Source organism: Lepisosteus platostomus, chromosome 6, assembly GCF_059453375.1.
Source record: "Lepisosteus platostomus isolate fLepPlt1 chromosome 6, fLepPlt1.hap1, whole genome shotgun sequence".
In the NCBI taxonomy this organism is placed as follows: Eukaryota; Metazoa; Chordata; class Actinopteri; order Semionotiformes; family Lepisosteidae; genus Lepisosteus; species Lepisosteus platostomus.
The window spans coordinates 55,453,227-55,478,919 of NC_142616.1; the positions used below are offsets into that span (position 1 = coordinate 55,453,227).

A 25,693-nucleotide genomic window follows, 5' to 3' on the forward strand; every position below is an offset into this window, starting at 1 on the left:
CTTCATTTCCTGTCGCTGGAGAGTTGGGTTGTTCAACTTCCAGGGAATTTTTTTCTTTAAACTCCAACATAATATACATGTTTCCCCACAGGACGTGATATGCAATACAGGGTTTAATCACCAAATGACACAGAGCATTTACTCACCAGCGTGCCCAACCCTAATCTACGAATTCCAGCAAATTCTTGTTGCTATTGGCAGTGTGGCACTGGAGAAAACCATACAGTAGCACACAAAATGCTCTCCAACAATTTTTTGCTTCTAGCCTACATGTTAAGTATTTTAGAAGCACTTTAAAATTCTGGGGAGTCAAAGAAAGCATAACCATAAATAGAGCTAACATTCTGGTTAGACAGACTTTAAAAATAGCTGCTCTTGTGGCTTTCTTGATGTTTGCAGGCATGCAGCAAGAAATATCCCTATGTAAATGCAATAATAATAATAATAAACTTTATTTTAAACCGCCTTTAAAGGTGGTTTCTCAAAGCGCTTAACAGGATGACAATAACAATAAATAAAAAGACTACAACAATCAATAAGAAGATTTTACAAGATAAGACACAATTACAATTACAACAATACAACAATAACAATAGAGGAGACCGTGGAAGGTGGTACTAAGAAGAGCAGAGGGGTGAAGAATGGAACCAGTTAAGTAAAGGCTTTTCTGAAGAAGAAGGTTTTGAGTCAGGATTTGAAGAAGTTTAGAGGAGGTGACTCTCTGATATCCTTGGGCAAAGAGTTCTAGAGCTTTGGGGCATAGCAGGAGAAGTCCCTGTCGCCCATACAATGTAGACGGGCTTGGGGGACAGTAAGGAGGGCAGAATTTGAAGAGTGGAGGTTGCGAGGTGGGGAGTAGGGCGATAAAAGTTCAGACAGGTATTGAGGTGCCAAGCCATGTAAAGCCTTATACTGTAGGTGAGCATGATGATTTTAAAGTCTACACGGAATTTGACCGGAAGCCAGTGCAAGGACTCCAGGATAGGAGTAATGTGAACACTTGCACTAGACCTGGGCAGGATTCTGGCTGCTGAATTTTGGACATACTGCAGTTTGTTCAGAGTAGATTTAGATACCCCAATACAATAGATTTACTAGCAAACATGAGACAGCTCTCAGATTGTAAGAAAATTACAGCGTGAGGTGCTCTGAATGCCTACCAGAGGACAACAGACAGCTCGCTTACATTCAAGATATTATAGACTTGCTTCAATGTTGATCAATTAACACAAACTCACTGTGAGCTGGACAGTCATATTAACAGCAAACTCTCTATGTAGCTGAGTCTGCATCAACATATCCTTGCAAACCTGGTTTGGCCAATTAGTGTACATTATCCAATACAATTTTTTGCTTTTAGTTCATATATTTTCGCATACTTTTTGTCAGTGGATTGGCTTTGTGAAAGAGTATGTAGCCTTCAGGATGAGCATGTAACAGGGAGAGGAAATGCAAAACTGCAGAATGAGGGAAAATACTCATAATTACTCATTCAAGCAAAGGCCTGGCATACTGACAGTTACTGTAGCACTCCTCCCCCTGTATCAGAATTTCAAAAGCAAAACGGTGATCGGGGAACCTATAGGAGGTGCCATGCATTGGATAAGATGTCAAACAGGGGCTGTGGCCACTTAGGCATTCCAATTAGAATGATTATGATAATAATAATAATAATAATAATAATAATAATAATAATAATAATAATAATAATAATAATAATAATAATAAATGCATTGCATTATTACTAACAACATTAATGTTACTGATATTTATTGATAATACATGTGATTCATTATAATTAAGCATAAGGTTATTTTATTATTGTTTTAGTAAATATAAAAAAACAGTAACGCTTCAAGCATTGTCAATTCATAAGAAATTCTTATTGATATTTCCTTATGTTTACCTAAAAAGGCTTTTAAATTTATAAGTGTACTTTTTGCCCTTTTGCCATATTGCCCTACTCAAAGACCCATATTAGTCATGTCAACTCATTCTCGGGGTTCGGCTTTCAACTTTTCGGAAAGCATTTCATGTGTATTGTTCCTTACTCGGGAGCATGGGGGAGGGGGGCTTACTCATAGCTGTTTTCTTACAGACCATATCACCTGCTCTGTTGCTAGGAAACCATAGGGGAATTTCCCACCTGGTTTGAAACACCTGCACAGGTGAGCAGAGCCTTGTTATAGAGGGCTAAAAGGGCTAAATCCTGAAGCTTTGAAGTCAGTCAAGGTGACAACCAATGATGTCGAAGAGCTGAAGAAAAGGCTTCATTGAAAAGAATATAAGCCCTCTAACATTTGCAGTAAATGTGCTAGAGATTACCTACTGGTGAATTTGAAGGAAGAAGAAAGAGAGATACCTGTATCTACTGTGATCCGACGACCACATGTATAATTAACTCTTAGGAGAAATTTTAGCCACAGTGAGAGCTTGCAAATCTTTAATCTTTTCATGGGTGGGGTAAAAAACTGAAAAAAAACCCCACCAAATTCAGATCCTATGACAATAACCACTGATTTTCTTTTGTGCTCAAACACAACAGTTCATGAACTTCAGAACACCTGCCATTGATTTCTGTGAAACATATTGGGGAAGTGGATGACCTTTTGTAGCATTATTATTTACAGGCAAAACTTTATGTAAGCAGTCCACTAGACTTGTTTTCTGTGCATGGGTGTAGCAAGTGATTCTTCTGTGGTTGCCATGGAATTCTCCAAATGAATGTGAATTTTAAATTGATTTCTGAGATCACAGAATAACAAAATCTGTGAGGGCATGCATTATAAAAAAAACGTTAATATTACATCATAATTAAGGTGAGCCAAAACTAAACTTATCACTTAATCTTTAATCCACACTAATCCAAATTTTCAAAAGCATGATCAGAACTGAAAGGTAAAATACGAGCAACCAGAATGAAGTGTAGTGGTAGTTATTCTATCACAGTTAAGCAGTCAAATCCAATTCACTCATTGTTAGGTATTACTCATCATTAACATTTATTCATTTTTACACGTTCAGAAAGCTAAAAGGTTACTTTTTGTACCATAAAATATTAATCATTATCTTGAAATTGCAATTTTTAAAATGCCACAGAACTGTGTTTCTGCACAACAGAGGAAAAATACTGAGTGAAAAGTATACACCAATATCAAATGAAAGAAAACACATACAGTATATACATATCGATGCCATACCTATTAGGTGCCTCTATCAGCGCAGTTTTGGACAGCTCCATGTTCATTAAAGAGTATGCACTAACCTTCTTTTATTACATGTCTATGTTCCAGCTACAGTTTAACAAGCATTTCACTGATGGAGAGGATGAAATTCATTTTAATTCTGTGAGCCTTTCGGTTACTTGGTACAAACTGCTCCACGTGGCATCACAGAAATTTCATGTTTTGTTGAAGTTTTGTGCCAGATGGCTACCCTGCGATTACAACTCCATAAAAGGCTCTGTCTTACTATACTACAGACAAATATGAGCAAAGCCTAAAACTTTCCCACAGTCAGGCACGATAAAGAAAACTGAACTACACTTCAGGGAATCCCTAGCAAATGCCCTTATTTACAAACCACATCAAGAGCGAAGTGAACGTGGCAATAGTGCTTGATCTAAAATACACAACTTATAACTTAGTACATTATATAGCTTCAAGACACAGAAAGCAAAAGAGCAATAATCTGTGTTGAGGCATGAAGGCGACAAACCAAAATAAAAAATAAAAAGTTATTTGATAGCCCACATGAATTAACATTAAAAGGCAGTAAAAGGAAATGAATACAGCAACCTTTCTAAACTGTGTTATAGTGGCCTTTCCGAAAATCTTTTTTTTATGGGATTTCCCTGCATTGAACATTCTTAGCCCAATCAGCCTTGGTATAAACCTTCCTTTCCTGAATAAAATAACTACTTCAGGAATCACGACAGGAGTGTACAAAGAGAAGGAATGAAGATTAAATGAAAAGTTCTATCAAATGTAAAAGAAAAAGACATTATCCCCAATTTGTCAGCACTTTATAATATTACAAAATATTACCCCAACATGGAGTTGACATTTCTCTAGTGAAGAAATATCTGATGTCACGGAGATCAGAGATCTTGAAATTCAAAGGCCTGAGCTGCTAAAATGGCTATGCCTCCCCTTCACAGTGCTAGTACAGGGCCTAATCCCCAGCACACTCCCAGTGACCCCTGGGTTATCACCATGATAATCCATGGTACAGCTCCCTGGGGGAGTACACGGGGCTACTAGATTATACCTGGACTAGCCAAACTGTCTCCCAGGAACAGTGCTGCTTCTGGAGGCTGAGTCTGTTGTAATCTTCTGAGCGGTAGTTTACACACACCTAATCCTGTCATCCACAGCAAAGGGCTTTGTTTTTCAGTACTCACGACTCGCTCCTCTGTGCTAGACCACATTTTCTATAAGACTCAGAATATTTAACTTGTATATCTGACTGTTAAATCCCCTTAGCTCTTACCTGAAATAATTTATGGACGCAGAAATGTTTGCCAGGAGTACGCTATGATATAAGATAAGAGGTACAGTAGTTGTCACAAGGCTGTTGCATTTTCTCTTAAACCCAGTGTTAACAAGGTTTAAACAGAAAGTAATACAGAATCACATTTTTAAAAAGACAAGTTCCAGGGGCACACTGTGCTCCATAAACTGGTGTGTTTAAGACTTGGGATTTGATCTAAAATCCTCAGTAAGTGTAACAACCAAAAAACCTATAAATGCCGTTCTTCTAATATGCATCTCATTGTCTTTTACCGTCTTTGCAGTTGAGCTTTATTATCATGGGAGGAAAACAAATGTGGAATTAATATACATTTTAACTGACCTCTTACCTTTAAAAACAGTATTACCAAGAAGACCTAAGCTATCTGAGGATGTAAATTGCTGACGTGGCTGGAATCAATTTATCAAATGCGTTGACACTTTTAGGCCTAAAATCAACAGTCCATTGAATTCTACCTCCTTCTAAATGGTAAAACACTCCACTCGAATCACAATGTTACACACCATAGACATCCTGCCTTACAATGATAAATAAATCAGTTTGCAAATTTAATTTTGAAAGTCAGGTGGTAAGATCACAAAAATGAATTGACATCTCTGCTTTGGTATAAAATGGACAAAGAGGTTGTGACAGGAGGGTCATTTAGATGACTTCTGCCACCTAAAAGATGGCTAGGTTAGACAATCTGGCCTTCATACAGTTCCCCCTAAATTCAAATGCTCTAAAGTTCTTTTGAGTTTATATATACAGGAATAATAATGTCTGTTCTGTGTTTATACTGGGTGTTCTCTGACTTTGTGCAAAGTCTTTTGTTTATTAAACCGGGTTTCTTCTTCTATTTCTGAAGACTGGGTGTCTCCTTTCACTCAGGGCTGTATGACATTACAAAACCCCTGCTGTAATGCAAAAGTGGAATGGAAAGAGATTGGGGGTAGAAATGAGAAGAAACCAATTTTTTTTTCCCTTTGAAGCAAAAAAGAAATGAAAGATCGTTAAAAAAAGAAGAGAGGGGATGAGTTTCAAAGGCGGCTCCTTCCCCTCCTTCTTGGGGTCTGTAAATGATTATACTGAAGTTCTCTCAGGAAAATCTGGTTCCAATATGCCACTTCCTGTGAAAGCAGGAAATAGCCTTCATTTCTGTAAAACCCAACAAAGCACCTCTGTGAGAGATGGCCTTGACCCGCAGTTTAACAGAGCTCAGGAACCAGCCTAGCTCCAGTTAATTCAATTAGGAAATGGGGAGGGAGTGGTGGGGGCTGACAACACATGTACAGTACACTGCCCTCAGTGGAGTCAAGAAAATATGGTTTAAAAAGATTACAGGTCCATCTACACCGCAACAAAGACCAGAGTGCTGCCAAAAGGAAATCACGATGAAAACAATCGTTTTCCAATGTGTAGGCATTTTAACTTTGGAAGATACAGATTCTCAGCTTTAGTGATGTTTATTAGGATTCCATTTCAGAGAACAGCACCCCTGTGTATAATGTGGAGTACAGGCTTTTCGTCTACACTCCGGTAATCATTCAGACAAATCTCTTGAAATAAAAGCCAGTTGTAGTTTGGGTAACGTGATATTCCTGCAGATTTCATAATGCATTTCTGTCCATTATTTTGTTAGATGCATGACTAGGAAAAAAGGGATAATGGATATAGTTTCGCCCACTCTGTGGTGAAAAAGAACTTCAAGCTGTGGAATATAAAGAACTGCTGGAACACCCAAAACAATCAAAGAAAGCTGAACATGTGTTCCAACACTCTACTTCCATCTGGGACTACTCTGCCTCTCATTTCTTGGCTTTCATAAGCCTCTCAGTGATTCCACAAATCTAAGATAAACAGTGAAGAACACTTTAAAGAGGCAGACATCAAAACACCTTTAACAAGAATGAACACATTTTCCCATGAAACATTCTTCAACTTTAGTAATTTTGTGCCTTCTGTAGTTTGGATTCTGGCTATCAACTGTATTTTCATTGGTTGAAGATTTTCATTGTGGAGTTTTCTATGCTTAGTACTCTTGAAAGATCTATAACTAGCACGGAAAAGAAAGCCAACATTTTCAGCATGGTCCAAAAAAACACATATAAAGCAATTTGTAAGACTGGTAAATATACATCCATTTTTTAACAACTTTATTCACAAAAGCAGCAAAGGAGACAAGGCAAAATACACTTCGGATCTCATATAAAAAAAACATTATAATGTGCTTTTGAGCATAAATTGCTGTCAGTTTGATTTTGGTGGAAGGTAGCTGGGATCTCTAGGAAGAGTTAAATTTGATTAACTATGTACTATACCTTATTGCACTGGTTCAATATGGTACTGTGGAGATTTCATATTGCATTTGCCACTGCCATCTTAATGGCACAATAATATTTTCTAAGAAAAGATCAACTCCTCCAGGTGGGACTGTTGCCACCTTCAGCTAAATAACATTAACAGAGAAATAAGAAAAGCCTATTGTTGAGACTGCTGTGAAAAACAGTTCTGTGCCTTTTATTGCTAAAAATCTCATAACAACTTAAAGACAGGAGAGATGCTTCCTACAGCGCGATACTAAAGAGCTTTCTGTTATGTTGTCTGGGTTATTTCTTTAACTGAGAGTGTTGACATTTATGTAGGTCTATAGGAAGAAAACACACTGGGAGCTTCCTATATTAGGAAACAGCTGTGAAAGAGAAACTGTGCTTGCGCCAACAAATGAGGAAACGTCTCAGAAGGGTCAAGTCACCTTTGTTAAGACCAGAAATTCGACAATGGAATTTGCTAAACGCACTTACATAACAAAATGGAATTCTGTTGGAATCTGTTTTCTGTTTTGTATTCCTATGTTTCATTTGTGAGGCACTTGCATTGATCTTGCAGATTTTGTGAATCTTGTTGCTTATTTTTTGCATTATGTAAAGTTAATCAAAATTGTAAGTCCGGTGTGTCTGCAAAGAAGATAGTAATAATTGAATTATTATAAACATTATTGGAAATTCGGGAAGACAAAAGAGGGAGTCTCACTGATTACTTCTAACAGAATATCCAGCAAATGAAAAGTGCTCAGTGTGGGTGATGTATACATCAGTTATAGTGCTTCCACGTGCACTGCACTCGGTCACTGCTATATGGACTGTGTCCAGGTTATCATTCACGAATGGCTTGTTCCCTAGGAGGTTAATAAAATCAAGTTAGTGGCGCCTTGACTGGACACCACATGGACTTAAAAGCTGCATGCCTGTATCACATTGCAAACATGTAAGGTAATATCCTTATTAGTGTTTTGATGGGCCTGTGTTCTGAGTTTTCTGTCTCATTGGCTTCTTAAACAATTTAGAGAAGTGGACATTGAATGTTTTAGGTCACTAAATCAAAAAAACAAGAAGATTAGTTTTTCTTCTTGAGTTACGCCTTAAAACAACACTGCCTGTCGCAGAAAGAATTGCTAAACCATGACAAAGCACTGTTTTCTGAAGTCTAGTCAGACCACATTACAGCGCCTGTCCCATCTGCCAAAATTGCCTTGAGAAAGCGTTTTTTAACATTAAATTAAAGTGAGATTAAATGGCTGTCACACATGACTTCAAACATTTGCCCATCAAATACACAAAAAATCCAGATTAAGTTCGGTCTACCAAAATAAAAAAAAACCTAAGTGCTGGACAGAAATGATTAAAGGGCACTTTGCAAGTACTTGGGTGTTTCTCAGCAAAGCACAGAATTCTGGAATGGCTCATACCATACTACCGTTTATCTTCATAAAAAAAGCAATGGCAGCAAAATGGTAAATAGGAAATGTAAAATAGGCAAAAACAGTGAGTAGTTAATTCCTTCTAGTTTTTTTTTCCTAACCGTATTTAAAACATAAGGAAGGTTATGAATGAGAGCAGGCCCATCTCATCTGACCCCTATATTCAGGATCCCAGAAAATCTGCTTTAATAACATGACTAGCCAATTTGATCCAGACCCCCACGAACCTGACATTCAAAACTTATATTTTGAGTATGCTAACTGATTTTCAATGATCCAAATAAAAATCTCCATATTTCAATTTGAAAGCAGATATTACATACTTACATAACTTATCCTTAAGCACATTTCTTTCATACAACTGTGCTTTGAGATTCGGAGCTTGTTTGCACAAATACGAATTAATATGGTGTGCCAAAAAAAAAGCCCTGTGACAATTTCAGTTCCTAATATTTAAGCACCAGAACTTCTTATCTTAGAGCTTCACAGAGACACATGTTTCCTCTGAGTAACTGGACACCAGCCTGAAGCCCTGTCATGCTGGTGACAGACAGCAGTGAGGACATGCTGGGTACCAGCCTGACCTGAGCTATACGGCAGGTCCACTGCTGCCGAGTTTCCTACAGACCTGCTTTAGATTAATCACCATCTGGTCAAACAACTGTGCTTCTACTTGTACCACAGGTAAACACGAAGCCTTCTGGAAAACACACAAAGACACTGAAAGTAACTAAATACAAGGGCAGGCTTATCGCCAGATGGAGAGTAATTGTGTGATTATAGAAATCCAATTCTGCTTGCTTGTGAAATGCGATGAATGCAGCAGAAATGAGGTTTTTATATGAAGTGCCTCTTTTAATGATTACTTTTCCACATTATGTGCTTGACAAGGTTGGAGGTTTGCTCTTCTGCCACACGGGCTTATTAAGAACATGGGATTGCAATCTCAGAGCCATCTTACACATTTAGAACTCATCATGAAGAAATATGGGCCAACACTCACTGAAATGAAACAGTGAAAGCAGGTTTATCCTCAACAGGATGGAGACACGGCAGTTCCACTCTAACACAGAATGCTAATCATCTACTTCATTTGCTAACTTTACAACTTTTCCATTAGTATCTTTACAACAACACATGCATTGTTGGTGCATCATACTTGGGTAGAATGAGCCTTTTTAACTGGCTAGCCTGCAGACCTACAATCTAGCAAACAAGAACCATACAAAATAGACATTAAGGCTCTTTTAAAAAATAATAAGGATTTCACTCTCCTGTAAAATTCTCCTATTCTTACTTCTGACCATCCCTCTTTTTTTAAACTGTGCAGCTCATTATCCTATAGGAATTACATAATATCTGTAGCATTTCCACAAATATACCCATGCAATATGCTGAAACTTCACAATTGCACAGGCTTAGGCAGCTTAACTTGAAATATGGCTTAAAATACTATATGAACACTTACAAACACAAATATTAATTGGCTTTCCTACAAAATAACACTCAAACCTATTTCTTTCATTTGAATTCAACATTCATGCATACATTTACCTAAATTAAAACTATATTAGGACAGTGTCCAGAACAAAAAGACCACTAAATTCTAGTAAGGGACACGTTTTCAGAGGATTCGATGATAGCTACAGGAACTCATTAGAGATACACAAATTTCTACAAGGATCCATTCGGGTAAAGTAAATGAAGTCTTGGTGTCCATCCCTCCATCAGTCCTCTCATCTATCAGAAAGCTAAGTACTTACTCCTGTTGAGAGCCATGGCGACCTGCAGTTCATCCCAGAAGCACAGGATGAAAAGTATGACCACTACCTGGACTGGACTTCAGGCCATTACAGAGCCCTCACATACTGTACAATAATTAATCTAACCAGGTTTAACCCAAGGATGTGCAGTAAACCCATGTAAGTATCTGGAGAATATGGATATATATATAGTATATGGATTGCAGCCAGACTGGGTGTGAATTTCAGTCCTATTGTGAGGCTATGGGGGTGTCTTTCAGTCCCATGCAATAACATTAACTGCTATTACAATGCCCTGTTCAAGTTATTGTATCATACACAAAGAACAGTCAAACATCTTGAAGCATAATATCATGGATAAATTCTACTGGATCTTAATGCTATCATAGTATTATACATACTGGCAATAAACCCTGCCAAACATGTCTTATCAGCAGAGCAATTAGTATTTTACTGCTGCATTCATAACATGTCTTCTAGATGTCATTGCTCTTTCAAAGTGTTTGAGAAGCTCAGAAATTCTCATGTCTGAAGACTTCAGTTGTTCCGTTAACTAGTGTTTGCATATTAATGGTGTGATTTCTTGTTATAAGGAGACTCAGTTCAAATGTCATGCATGTAAGAACAAAAACAATTGAATCCTTCCACAGCCATGGAAAGACAGAAGCAAAACCAAGGTACACAGCAACTGCATGAAGGCATTAACACTGTTTTTCAACACGAACATCAGACGGAGAAGTGTGTACTGCATAAATATATTGCTTAGGACACAACACAGATTCAGTCTTCAACTGTAAGTACACTATCCTGATAAACCAACTTGTCAAACCTTGCATACTTTGAAACTATAAACTGTATTGATTCTAATTGAAATGGTTGCTTAAATTCTTGCAAAATAAAAATACCTCAAATTATCAATTGAGAATCATCATCAAGATTAAACTAATCCATGTATACAACCAGCTGTGGATATATATATATATTACACCATTTTAATATTAATATCACAAGGCCACCTCCCCAGGTCCTGGCTGATGAGGTAATGCAAAACAGATGAGACTCAATCACCTGGGGCCTTTAAGTCCTATTGCAGCAGAAACCCCTCCTCCTGGCCCCAGACACAGCAGGACTATTAGGGGACAGAGAACAGGATAACTTTCACCCAAGGGGCTAATTTGTACAGGGGCTCTGCAACACTAGGAATCAGGTTACTAGTTGATTTTAACTCAATATGTCACAAAAATGCCAGTGCACCTCAATGATGAATCATGCAGTCACACTTAATGTGTATGTGTTAGTTTTGTAGACTAACAGCATGGCACTGTAGGTTAGTTTTCTAAAGACTTGTTCTGCACTTTAGAATTTAACTATTTCCCATACAACTACTGCTTTCTTAAATATCAAATTTGATAGAAATTACAAAAAAGAAAATATTTTTTACTGGAAACGAAATGACCTCCGATATTGAAAAAACTACTGGTTACCTTGCCCCAAAACTGTGAAAAACTGTTTCCAAAGGTAATGTTTCACTTTAATTAGGAGTATTAAATTGGATAGTTCCAAAAGATTTTTCCACTTTCACTGTTCTGCACCTTAATAAGAAATTTGAGAACTTGATATGTTCTTCTCGCATCACTAACACTGTCAAAGTAAAGAACTGCAGTGGGAAATATAAAAAGTACGGACTGGCACTTATAGTGTATGTAGACAAGGCGTCCAAAAAACCAAATAGATGAGGCAGCCACAAGTTCTTAGATTACTGGGGCATAAGGAAACCAGATGGTGAAGAAAGTTCAGGGTTTGCCTGGTGTGATGATGATGATGACATGCAGATTGGTGTGAAATCCACTAGCTTCTTTCCAGTTCTGCTTTAAATTTCACCTTGTCAGCAATTTCAGTGCAATACTTCACTCTTCGTGTGGGAGCTAATCTTGCATTGGAAGAGTCTGCTGGCATCAAAGCTATTCTGGCCTCGTACCATGAACGCTGCTTTGTGCTCCTATCTAGAAGGCTGTCTAAATCTCGGGTGAGCACAGCAGGAGAAGAGTATTTTATCTGTTTTTTTATAAACTACACAGATATAAAACTTGGGACAGCAGGCACCAAAAAAATGCCTTTGGTTACCTTTCAACAACCTCTTACACGCCCAAAACGTAAAGTTCATGGTCCACTGCTCACAAAGTGGTTCAAATTGTCAATAAAGGACCAGATTTTAACACTCTAAAGCCTAGAAAACACCCATTGCTTAGGAAGATGTGTGTCTATGCAGACACAGAAATATTGGGTTAAAAGTACAAGCAATAAACTGTATGCCAAATTCAACATTGAGCATCTTCACAGCATTTCTAAACCATCTTGAATTATACCAAAGCTGTATTCAATAAGCTGATTTAGTGACAAAGAAAGTGTTTCATTCCTTTTAGGTACTCTTATTTCAAATAATAAGTTGGCACATTTCTTCGCCGTATTCTCAAATATAGAAAACAGCTTAGTACAGCAGACAGCATTCAATGTTTCGATGTGACAGCCATTGCCTCTCTGTATTTCTAGGTTGCTGTGCATAAAAAGGTTAAAAAGGCAGCAGATTTAAAAAAAGACAGCCAATTTTTTTTAGAAACTTTTTTTAGATCACTTAATGAATCTAAACCGATGAAGAAGGTTTAGAATATCAAACAGGAAACATTTGTAAGTTCTCTTAATGAAGGAATTATTTGAAAGACAAAACAAAGCTTGATTTGCTAATCTTTCTGCCAGGACACAACCTATCCATGTTTCAAGAAGATAAAACATGATTAAAATTAAAGAATGGAAATAAACTATCTAAACATAGCATTCCACCAGAAAACAACAGCAGCAAACCTATTGAAATTTTCAAGTGAAGATTTATAAACTAAAAAGCACAAACATTTGAGCTATTTCCTGTTGTTTTCCTGTGAGTATTATCATTCAATCCAAATAAATGACCTCAACATTTTTTTCTATCTCTTGTAGCTGAGAAAGACAGAGGAAATTAGGATAACTTGCTCCTTTGTACTGTAAAACACAAAATTATAATTTTGCTTTGTGGCTGGGCATGTATTTTTATGCACACTATAAAACTGAAATTTAAATTATTCAAAATGGGCGGCACAGTGGTTAGCACTGCTGCCTTTTAGCTCTGAGGCCCTGGGTTCAGTTCCTGGGGTGCTATCTGAGAGGAGTTGGTATGTTCTCTCCAGGTTCATGTGGGTTTCCTCTGGGTGCTCTGGTTTTCTCCCACAGTCAAAATCAATGCTGGCAGGTGAACTGAATTCTGGAAAAACTGACCCTCGTGAGTGTGTGTGTGTGTGTGTGTGTGTGTGTGTGTGTGTGTGTGTGTGAGTGTGTGTGTGTGTGGCTATGTCTGCTCTGCAATGGACTGCCTTTATCCTGTTGCTGGTCTGAATAGGCTCGACTCCCCCACAGTGGTCTTGCCTCTTCCCAAACCTGGGTTCGATTCATGAATGGGAAGCTTTCTATGTGGAGTCTGCATTTTCCCTTGTGTTCACGTTTTCTCCAGGTGCTTTCTCTTACCTTCCAAAGGCCTGCTGGCCAGGTCAACTAGAGTGTCTAAATTCTATGTGGGTCTTGTGATGGTCTGAATTCTCCAGGGTACAGTTCCGCTGTGGGAATCTGAACTGTCCCAACTACACTTTCTGATAACTGAAAAATGCTGGAAACAGCATAAGTTCATCACATGAGGTACCACATTAAACTGCAAATCACAAAATTAGTATTTTTAAATTGTGTATATTTGAAATACACAATTATAAATACAATATATTTGTGTATACTTCAGAAACAAAAACAGCTCTGAAGATAATTGAAACAGGCATGAAAAGAGCTAACTTGAATAAAACTACAGTTACAGTTTAGGCATACAAGTCTACACCTCTGGAAAATAATAATTTATCAAACAATCACCAGAAATAACCATTATCTGCTCTGTGGAGTTTCAAATAATAGTCTGTCTGCCAGACAATGAAAAATAACAACTTCTGTGTGACAGATTTGTACTTATTTGGCAAGCCACTGCATGGCTATGATAATTCTTACAGAATGACCTACGCTTTACAGTACTGCCTGGTGGTGATATGCCCTTACCATTGTATGGGGCTGGTTTTCCCAGCAGTAACATCTGTTAATAAAGTTCTAGACTAAAAGAGCAAGTCAGGATTTGTGCTTCTTATCCCCAAGAAACATCAATCAAGAACATAGCAGAACATAAATGTAACAAGTACAGAAGGAAAACTGCACCACTCAGTACGTAAATCAATAAGCACTTGACAGCTCAGTGGTCGCCTCTATTAAACTTTGCACAAATATCTAGAAAGAATACAAAGTCAACAAAATTAGAAGCACTTAGAACTTTAAGTAGTGATTAGTTATATGCAAACAGTAAGTAGAAAGATAATTGCCTCGAGACAAGGGCGAGAATAGTGACAGAAATGAATAATTATACTGATGGCAATGTCTCACTGTGGATGGCATTTACTCTACAACTGATTAATACATTGTACAGTCTTTGATATGGAGAATCTTTTCTGCTTTAAATCTAGTTTTTTTTTTCTCCAGGAGAGGAATCAAACTTGACAACTGTTTTATTCCAACAAATTTGAAGATGCCTACCATCTATATACTCTAATTAGCTTACAAAAGGGCGTTTTTTACTGGATATTTCTAAAAGTATACCACACAGCAAGTGAAATGAATTTATATATTCCAAGGGGCAAAAATATTAAACATTTGCTTTAAACTCCAAGAAAACATTTTTATTTAAATTCTATATTTATCCTGGTACTAAACATATATTGCAAGCTACTAATTTCACTAAAAGTAGCCAAATAGTCAGTTTAATGACCTTCTAACACATTAGAAAAGAACAGACAGTAATATTAGTCAAATAAACACAAAATGGGTTAGATTCTTGTAATACCTATAAAGCCTAGTCCAAATACTAGGTCATTGTTATCCATCACTGTTTAGAAGGGGCGATAATGTTTTAATTTTGTCTCGTACCATTCTGAAAATTAGGTGTAATTAGTGACAGAGCTGAAAAAGGTACTTGCATGATTGTTTTCCACTGCGTATTTACTGTACAATTACCAATGCCAACTGTCTCTCATCTCTCACTTCTGATTTAATTTGGATCTACTAAGCACCACATGAACTCAAACTCACTGACATTAATAAAGCCAAGCAGATTTGGAGAAAAAGAAATTATAAAGCATTTAAATGTCCAAAACAAGAAGTAAATTTAAATTTAATAAAACAGGAGCAATACATCTGACAACCTGAAATAAGTAATGGGGTCATTTATTACAATGAAACAAGCTACAGTATACAAGATATGTGGGCAGCGCATGGTGGTGTTTTTCCCATGCTTCCTTCCTCACTGTTAGTAGTTTTGAGTCTTCTGGAAGAGAGCTGGAGAGGCTCTTGGGAGGGGTTGACACAGTAAAAAGGTAAAACCGTTTGTATCGTATGAAAAGTTGAAGAGGTTGTCAGGATTTTGGAGTATCTAAAGCTGTTTCTCTTTTCCTTGGCGGTCCTCCAAGGAGCTGAGTTTATAAAGTTGATGTGTGTTTAATATAAAGTTCAGGTCCTGTTTCCTGTGGCTGATGGGTCCCAGAGTGAGAGGTCACACAGACAGAACTGGTGTACAGAGGCCTGTCTGCAACACTGGGAAAGTGGCCCTGTGCCAGGCAGATGATAGCTGGAGTTTAAAAGTCTAATGCGCTCCTTGACTTTGTTATGAAGAGACCGGCTGGACAGGAAGTTATTAACTCACAGACAGACATGCACTCCCTCAATCACACCAGCAGGCACGGCCCCAACTTTAAGCGTAAAGGCTCTCACACAGAAATAGACACAAAAGAAACACAGAAAACCATTAATCCATTTGGCATAAATATCAGAGATACTGTAGAGGTCGGACTGACCTCCAAACCCAAAGGATGCAGTTACATTGAGGCTATATTCCTTAGGGATTTAAAATGAAAAAAAAGAGGAAAAAATATAACGGCCTCTTGTAAAAAATTGAAACCTGTCTCTTAAAAATGGTATGTCAGACAGATGATGAAGTGATTTCCAGCTCAAGTCCTTACTGAGCCAAGTAGTATTTAAATGCTTATATAGAAATGTATGCTACACACAAAATATAGTAACAAAACTATAAAAAGCAAAAGCAGTTTCCTGCAGATTCCCAGTTAAAAAGTTACAATAATATGGCATCTTTTTTTCAGATACCCACCACCCTTTGGATAAAGAAGTACCCCTTTTTGTCCTAAAAGCACTTTTTCTTGAATTTGAAGTAATCTGTGGAGCTCACCTGATCAATACCTTCCAAAATTTGGAACAATTCTGTCATGTCTACTTGTGATTTTCTCTCTTAAACATAATCTGTTTCTTCAACCTTTCTGCATATGGAATTATTTTTTAATCCTGATCATTACTGTAGCTTCTTTCAGACGTCTTTCTAGGACAGCACTGTCTTTACTGTACAATGCAGCAACATAATTGTACACAATACTTTCTAGAATTTAAATTCTTCATTTATTATAATATACCTTACACATGTTTTGGATGCTTTGTCTCTTTCACCAATTCTCTCAAAGAAGACAGTCAGGATCTAGTTTAAGGATCCTTGTTTCTCTTCAAAAGGTTGAGGAAAAGTACAGATGGGTAATGATCCTGGACAAGGTCCTCAATGACATTCTACATCACACAGGAATTACAGAGAAATCCTGTCCTGCATTATTCAGGTGTTGACCACTGTTACGATTAGAATTACTGATCAAAATATGGTTGCATCAAGCAGCAGACAGTTTATCCACACCACTCCTCAATTACAAGTTATTTTTAAGTAAAATGAAAAGATATGGGCTGTAAAACATTTAGAGGATGAAAGGCAAAAAATACTACATGAAAACACTGGGTACAACCAATCTCCTGTATTATCATCACTCTTAGAGCAGATTAAATAATCGATGAGATATTATATTGGAACATAAAAGAGTGACATTTGAACTTTTCAAGCATTCGATTCCTAAAATCCTGCATTAGCCCTCTATGAGGCAGTGAAAATATAGTGAGCCAACAGTGACAGCGAGGCCTCAGCCAGCAGATACTCACCGTGAATGCCTGTGCTCTCAAAGGCTCGGACAGAACGCAGAACGGGACAGCCAGGTTCACAAAACCATTGCGGTAGGAGCGTATCTTTTTGTGGCCCTGGACAATCTTGTACAGTTCCAGGCACATCAAGCCCACCACAGCAGCCGTGGTCGTAGCAATAGCAGGGATGATCCGTCCAGCAATCAGCTTGCTCTACATAAAGATACTGTACTGTAACGGACTGCACAGTAAAAAGTGCTGATGCACTATAATACCATACATTGTATTTTAATAAAGTAAGACCCAAGTTCACAGTATTCAACACATTCCCTATAAATTTCACTCAGTTTTATTTTTTCCTGCTCTTTTATTAGATATAAAATTCAAACCTATTGGTGGGATAAACATCAACTATTAAATAGCGAATATGAAAACAGCATTTGAAATTACTGCTTTGTGCATTCCTTTACATTTTCCTTCTTCATTATCTTACATGAAATTCCTCAGAAGGCAAAGCACGTTATAGGCTATGGATAAGTAATTTATGCTATATGTTATTAGAATATTTTGTGCAACCTTAAGCTACCAAAAATAAATACTACAGCTGGACCTTATTTGACCTACCAGTTATCCTTGAATTTGGAAAAATAAATTTTTGCCTGAGGAGAAAAGAAGCTAATCAACTTTCATTAAAAAAAGGTTTTCTAACTAGTAAATTGCAGTGAATGAACAATTTTTACAAGATCTAATTCAAATAAATACTGAAAATGCTAGACAGTACTCGGTCTGTGACCTTCTATTGCCTTCTTGTACAAAAGTGTTGCCTTTTTTAAAATCCTCAGCTGTAATTGTTCTTAACAGGTTGCCTAAATAAACTAGTTGCGTCAGGTCAGCTTTCCTGGGGAAAAACAATTATGAGAAAACATTCAAACAAAACCATAAGCTGAATAACTTCAGCACCTGGGGAGATGTGCAAACAGTATTGCTGGAAAATAAATAGGTCGTGGCTTTCCACGGACAAGCCTAGACAGACACAACAGCGCTGATGCACAATGTGATCTGCCTCTGAAACTCCCATTCAGTTTTCCCAATCCATGTTGGCACGCGAGGAGAATAAACCAGACTCCCCCCCACACACACACTCCACAGCACACTTCTCAACCCCTCCACACTGCCACTTCACACTAATCCATAGCACACAGCTCACATCTCAATCTCCCCACACAACCCCACAGTACCCGTCTCAATCTCCCCACACAACCCCACAGTACCCGTCTCAATCTCACCACACAACCACACACAACCTGTGTCAATCTCACCAAACAACCCTACAGTACCGTCTCAATCTCACCACACAACCCCATAGTACCCGTCTCAATCTCCCCATAGTACCCGTCTCAATCTCCCCACACAACCCTACAGTACCCGTCTCAATCTCACCACAGTACCTGTCTCAATCTCACCACACAACCCCACAGTACCCGTCTCAATCTCACCACACAACCCTACAGTACCCGTCTCAATCTCACCACACAACCCCACAGTACCCGTCTCAATCTCACCACACAACCTGTCTCAATCTCCCCACACAACCCCACAGTACCTGTCTCAATCTCCCCACACAACCCCACAGTACCTGTCTCAATCTCCCCACACAACCCTACAGTACCCGTCTCAATCTCACCACACAACCCCACAGTACCCGTCTCAATCTCCCCACACAACCCCACAGTACCCGTCTCAATCTCCCCACACAACCCCACAGTACCCGTCTCAATCTCCCCACACAACCCGTCTCAATCTCCCCACACAACCCCACAGTACCCGTCTCAATCTCCCCACACAACCCGTCTCAATCTCCCCACACAACCCTACAGTACCCGTCTCAATCTCACCACACAACCTCATAGTACCTGTCTCAATCTCCCCACAGTACCTGTCTCAATCTCCCCACACAACCCCACGGTACCTGTCTCAATCTCTCCATACCCCCTCCTCACACAACCCCACAGTACCTGTCTCAATCTCCCCCCACCCCCCACAGCACACAGCTCAACTAACCCCCCCATCCAGGCCTCACTCCACACACCGCAGAGCACACGCCTCAGCCCCCTCCTCCTGCCCTGACCTCTCTCTCCACGTGCTGCACAGCACACGCCTCAACTCTGCCTACCTGAACCAACCTGCCCCTCCCTGACAACCTGCATGACTGACTAGGAGACGGGGCACGGCTCTACACCCCGAGGACAGGTAAAACATAGTGATTAATTCAGCTTTATAAAGAAGATAAGGGGCCCACAGCTCGGCACCATTAAGCCTCTTATCTTCAGGTCTGCTTGGGCAGGTGTTGCACAGATATACAATTAGGGAAGGGCTTGGAGTCAGTCCTTCTCCATTTACTCAGTCAAGGCACCAGACAGGGAAAGAAAAGGAATTAGCTCACAACTGAGAGACAGCAATGGAGGGTGTAGCCCTGTGCACAGTCTGCAGTTTTCTTCTCCTCTGAAGACAATGAATGACTGCCAAACCAGACAAATGAGGGCCAGATTGAAGGAGGGTATCCTCAATCTCTTTGTCAGAGGAAATCTAAGGTCACATTTATGTCCGTTGAGGATTTAAATTGACTATGTTTAGGAGTTTAATAAAGATTAGATTTTATACATTTAGTTTAGGCAAAACCCCATGATAGCAATTTTAGACACAGAAGGTAAAGGGAAAGCAAAGCTTAAGATAGTATAGTATGAGTGGCCCACCATAAACCTCTCATATGAATCTGAGAATATAGGAGACTATTTGTACTGGAATTAGAGTTTGCGCTCCCTAAAATGTTTTTTTGATCTTACACTGGAAATCTACAGAGACAAGAGGAAAAGCTAAGTGGAACTTAGAAAATGTTCTTACTGATCAAATATAGTTCATGTACTTACTTATCTTTGATCAAGAATACTATGTTGTCAGACACCAATTAGAAAGAATAGTAAAATAATAGATATGGAATAACCCCAACTTTTCAGGGTGTTGTATATATTCATAGCTCTTTCATACCACATGTGTGTCCATTTCCGAGGCTGAATTGAACCACTCACTGTGATGCCATGATGGTGTTCTCACCTTGTGGCGGTCCGCTGGGGGGATGTCATAGTTCTCAGCTCTCAAGTTGGATGCAGCAACAATGAAATCCATGTGGAAATTAGTGTCGTCATCCTATAAAAAAAAAAAGGTTTGGCATAGAAATTAGGCTGTTTGCTAAATCTTTAGTTAGCCCTTAAGGTCTTAATTAGCAACCAAAAACCAACTCGTAGCAGGAGATTTCAGTTTGTTTTTGTCCTTTCTTTACAAAAGCATAACATTTATTTCTAATTAGAAAAAAAAAACAAAAAACAAATATGAAGTAAACATTTATACTTGGCGCTTTCGGCTTGGTTATTTAAATGCGTTTGATTTCAGAAGTGCCAAATGCAATCCAAAAAACTGAAATAAACAGGGAAAGTTTCTCAAGGTATCTTGAGTGCTTACAAAGGGGATTTACTTTCATTTTAATACACTCTTTAGCTCTTCTGAATAATTCCAGTTTGGTGCTTCTAAACAATTTTTAAAACAGATGGAAGTTATATCCCCAAAGAGCGGTGACACTGAGCAGCCCATCCTGTGCACAGTGGGCACTAAAATGGCAAAAGTTTAAATATAATGTATGCTTAATTCTTAAAAATGGGAACTGACACTTTCCACACAATGTAAAAAGACACAAACAGTGAGGGTCAGGATTGATCATTACAACACCAATTCAGAAGCCAATGTGAGCAAGCTGATCATCAGTCAACTAACAGTCAGAGACTGAAGACGGAGCCAGAGGGGCAGAGGATAGTGAGGAAAACGGACCCCAGCTGCTGCGAAATTGGATACAGAGAGCTTCAAGAACGGCTCGTCATTCCATCATCAGGTTTTTTCTTTTCTCCAAAACAGAGGACTCCGTCTCAATTAAAGGCGAGGGATAAAAATGCTGGCACAATAGTACAGGTATTTGAAGCGCTCGCTTCAGGGTAGATTGGGCACAGGACTTCAAAAAGCTGTTACCGCTGCAGAACCACAAGCTGTATCAATGGTGGTTAAGACAGATATTGGGTTGCCCAAATTATATGCAGCTTAACACTTTCCTGAAAACTAGGTTTTTAATGCTACCTTTTGGGAAAACAAGTTTATTTATGACTGTCTATGCTATTTGCCATTTTCATAATCCTACTTTTATTACAACCAAAATGAATTCAGATCTCCCTCCATGTATGAAAAGATTAACCTCATTGTTGCCTTTCTGTTAGTCAGGAAAGCTCACATCCCACAGGCACTATGTTTCTGCTCTGTGTGTATTTGGGAACATAAGAAATAACCAAAGAAATAAGTACAAACCAGAGAACAGTATTATTAGGGTCGATCTAGATCCAGTACTGTTCAGCTTATAGCCCCCCAAAAAAGAAGCTCTGTTATACTCTACCTGACCTCAGCTGTTTTGGTTTAGCAGGGCTTATGAAACTGCGATATAATGAAGAAATCCCATCCTACTTGCACAAAGATCACTGCAGCACTCTCCAGTTGTCCAGCAACGACAGATGTCTCAATTAGTATGTGCACTGAAATATTAAGTGATCCATGTCCTCAAAGTTACCTTTTCAAATTCCACTGGGAACATCTTGGAAGCACTAAATGTCTCTGGGGATGCCAGCTTCTCGCTCAGCTCATCCAGCTTGATTTTGTCTGGAAAATGCAAGACAAAGCAAAGCATATTCATTCCAACCACTCAGCACGTTAATCTGTCATGTTTAGAAAGACTGCTCATTTGTTCTTATTCTTGCTGTCTTATACTCACCCACTGTCCCCTTGTCCTCTTCCATCTCTTGATCAGTAAGGTGGATTTTCACATTGGATTTGGGAGAAAAGTCTGGCACTCTGACTGTATGGAGGATCTTCAGAATGGCATTTCTATCTCTGGTACCATCAATACGATAGGTATGAGCATAGAGATTTGCTGCAGCTACAATATAGTCCATATGGGTGGTCTGTAGAACAGAATGTATTAGTAAAACTATGTATTCTCATTTCTGTTCTGAAAATAAAAATACTATCTTGAAAGCTCTAATAAACTGGAAGAAAAAAGACATATTACAACAGGATCAAAAGGTTCACATCTCAAAGCACAATTATCCCATATCGAATATCCTGACATAGCATTTCAGTGGCCTCTAATTAAAAAAGATTCAATAATTTGTGAATAATGTGCTGTACTCTCATGAGACTGACAGGCTCAGGCCTGAAGCAGAGCAAGACTCGAGACAACTACAGAAGAAACAATTCAGAAGGAGGGAAATTGTGGAAAAATCCAAAACTTTGTTGATGTGTTTATGCCTCTTGAAGAAGCTTTTCTCTACTTGACCAGTTTCAGGTATAGTATGAATATCACACAAATTTTAAGACCAGAAATCAATCCTTTTCTCATTAACGTCAAGTTTTAAATCTACAGTAGGATCCCTTAAATTATGAGATATGAGCTAGAATACTGGACAGATCAGAAATCTTCATCATGATTTTTCAGTCACAGACTGATGATAATAAAGTGTACAAAAGTTGTGATGAACATAGTCATGTGTATTCTTAACTTTTTGATAACATTCAAGTTTTTTCCTTGGCTGGATATCTTATATTTCATGTACAATGGGGGTAAATGCTGGATTCTATCCACGTCCAGCCTCTGTATAGAATAACACTCACATTGTTGGGGTTAAAGGTCAAGGAATGAGGACATCTTTTAGGTCCTGACCAGAAGGGCAGACCAGAGCTTGTTTTCTGAGAGAGAAGAGAGAGAATTAGGAAGAGGCAGGGAGAAATAAAAAGAAATATTTCCTTTTCACACAACTGCAAAATATTTTCGCTAGAAAATATGCAAAAGCTGGCCAAAATGCCTGATTCGAAAGTTGATATTTATTATCTCTGTTTGCAAATGTTGATTTAATACAGTTGCATTCAACAGGAAAACAAAAAAACAAAACTTATTTTTCTTTTAATTTATAATATATATTATAAATATATACAGTATGATACATTATGTAGCTGGATCCATAATATATGTGCTCAATTAATTTATTAGGGACTTTTTTTGTATTAAACATTTTGAGGAATGCAACAGATAAGCAATACTACCAATACAACAGACAATTAAGACTATCCAACAATTTGTCTTTGGACAAAGGAACAGAGGTTAAACACTCTACCACAAAAAGAGGCAGTGAAAGCTACAGTATAATCTGCCAGACAAGCAGAAACACAATGGCCTACACAATGGTCACACTCTGTCCTGCTGTGTGCTAGCTACTGTGCACTGAAGGGTTATCTCGGCAGATTCCTGATTAAGAGGACCTGCTTACTGCTGAAGACGACTGACCTGGAGTGATGAGAGACAGTACATCACAAACACTGGTGACTCTAGAGTAGACTGAGATCTACAGTATGCATTTCTCTTTAGATTAAGAGCACCAACACAATACAAAAACTTAGATAAGTAACACAAATACAGATCCATTAAGAATTGTACGAGATGAACAAGGAACACATATGATGATGAGTCATTTCATTGTCATTTGAACCCCAAACAAATTCCATATTTGCTTTCTTTTTTTACTCAAACAGTTCTGCACAGACTGTAAGGCAACATAACTCTGCATCTCCTGTATGACTGTAACTTCATGATTCTCTGCATGGCCACCGTCTATGTTTTGGTGCGCACCTCTGTTTGAGCCTATGTACAATCTTAAAGACTATGTAGAAAAACTTGTGTAGAGAATCGATAAAAAGTCAATTAAAGTTTTTTGTAAGCAATAAACAACCATAGTGATCTTACATTTTGCAATGAAGAAATGCAAATAATGTTAAAAAATGGTATTCTATTAAGAAATTAAATTCCACCAGGAATCATTTATGTTGCAATGTGTATTTTGTTGGATAACTCTATCCAATTTCATATCTAATATTCATCAACCAAAAGAAAACTTTAAAACAATGACAATACCAACAACAAAAGAACCATTTTCCCCCGTCAGTTCATTTAAACTGATGTTCCTTCTTTATTATTACCTCCTCTCCTGGGATTCTATTAAAGTCAGCATTTTATTGCTTCTTAGAAGCAGACGCCTATTATTTGACATCCAAAATTCAATGATGTGGCTTAAGGGAAATGAACAAGCACATTAATTTGAAATGTTGAAAGGCCAAGCGTAGCTCTTTGGAAAGGGCTTATGTTCCTTGCTAGAGGGGAAAGGCACTTCATGGCAGTAATAACATGTTATTAAATACTGAGCAAATTAAAAAATTCTGCGTTTTATGTATATTTACAATCTTCCCTAAGAGTGCTTTCAATGCTAAAAAACATGGTTGAGATAAAGAGCTCTGGTACTCTATATGGTATGACCTAAGAATTACAACTAAAAACACTCCTGTGTAAAAAAACCAGCAAGCAGGTACTCATACCTCTGCAATACCTTAACCCGAAACTTTCTAGTAACTTTGGCACTATTCAAGGCGAGTTCTTTCTTCATTGCTTAGAGCACTTTTTGAGTTTCTTCAATGCCGGGTAAGTACTCTACATGTGGCTTCCACTCCACTGCAGTACATTTCAATAGAACCAGCACCTTATCAATCTTGCTGATCATCAATAAAATAATGAAGGTGGCAAAATTGAATAGGGCACAAAATAAGTAAAAGGGCTTAGAATGTTATATGTAATATAATCTTTCAAAAACCGTTTGAGGTCTAATCACTATGACTTCTGATTGTTCTGTAAACAGGAAATGCCCTCTGGTTTTGAAAGCAGGACAACTGCACAGCACGCAGTGCCATCTCCTGTGTAAAAATTGTAAGTGTTTATTCTCTTATGTTTAGTGGATGGTGTGCAGATAGCTTTACCTCATTTGGAGGAAAACAGTGCAGCATCTGGAGAATGGCATTATTATAGAGACTCTCCCAGTGCCGCCGGGCCCAGCTCACACAGTCCTCCCAGCATTGTGGGCGCTGCTCCCCAATGCTGTTGTACACTCCCTCCAAAATCTCCAGAGCCTCTGTGTCTCCCAGCTTCAGAGTTCGTTGCAGAAAGCCAGGGTCACTGGGGGCAACATAGACACACATCAAGCACACAGAACACCACAGGGTACAACTTTGATCTGACTGACTCATAGACATTTGCTCGATTTTGTTTTTCTGCTGCAGAACTCCGAGATTGCAATACATAAATCCTTAGCAGCAGCAGCACCTCTTCGCTTATATAGTTTATATTGATTGAAAAAGCAACTGTAAAATAAATGAGACATTAGGCACAGCAATAACAGCATAGAATGTGAATTTCAGTTGCCAAGAACTGAGGCACTGGCACAGAGAGTAGCAGAGGCAAACATATAGTAGATGTACTGTTGAGTAATGGGGTAAGAGCAGCTGAGACTAAGACAAGTGGTGGGAGAGGTGATGCATTTAATTTGTCACCGAATGTCTC

At 38.4% G+C, this 25,693-nt stretch overlaps 1 protein-coding gene across 2 annotated transcripts in view; it reads right to left on the minus strand.

Moving 5' to 3' along the window:
- Positions 1 to 25,693, minus strand: part of uba7 (ubiquitin-like modifier activating enzyme 7) — an 81,384-nt gene that overhangs the window by 36,524 nt on the left and 19,167 nt on the right. For both annotated transcript variants that reach the window (XM_088636420.1, XM_088636421.1), the window contains exons 17-22: positions 25,114 to 25,309; positions 22,927 to 23,001; positions 22,028 to 22,217; positions 21,827 to 21,915; positions 20,278 to 20,370; positions 17,188 to 17,379 (exon numbers count right to left, since the gene is read on the minus strand). In XM_088636420.1, coding sequence (XP_088492546.1) covers positions 17,188 to 17,379; positions 20,278 to 20,370; positions 21,827 to 21,915; positions 22,028 to 22,217; positions 22,927 to 23,001; positions 25,114 to 25,309 — 835 coding nt within the window. The remainder of the gene's footprint in view (positions 1 to 17,187; positions 17,380 to 20,277; positions 20,371 to 21,826; positions 21,916 to 22,027; positions 22,218 to 22,926; positions 23,002 to 25,113; positions 25,310 to 25,693) is intronic.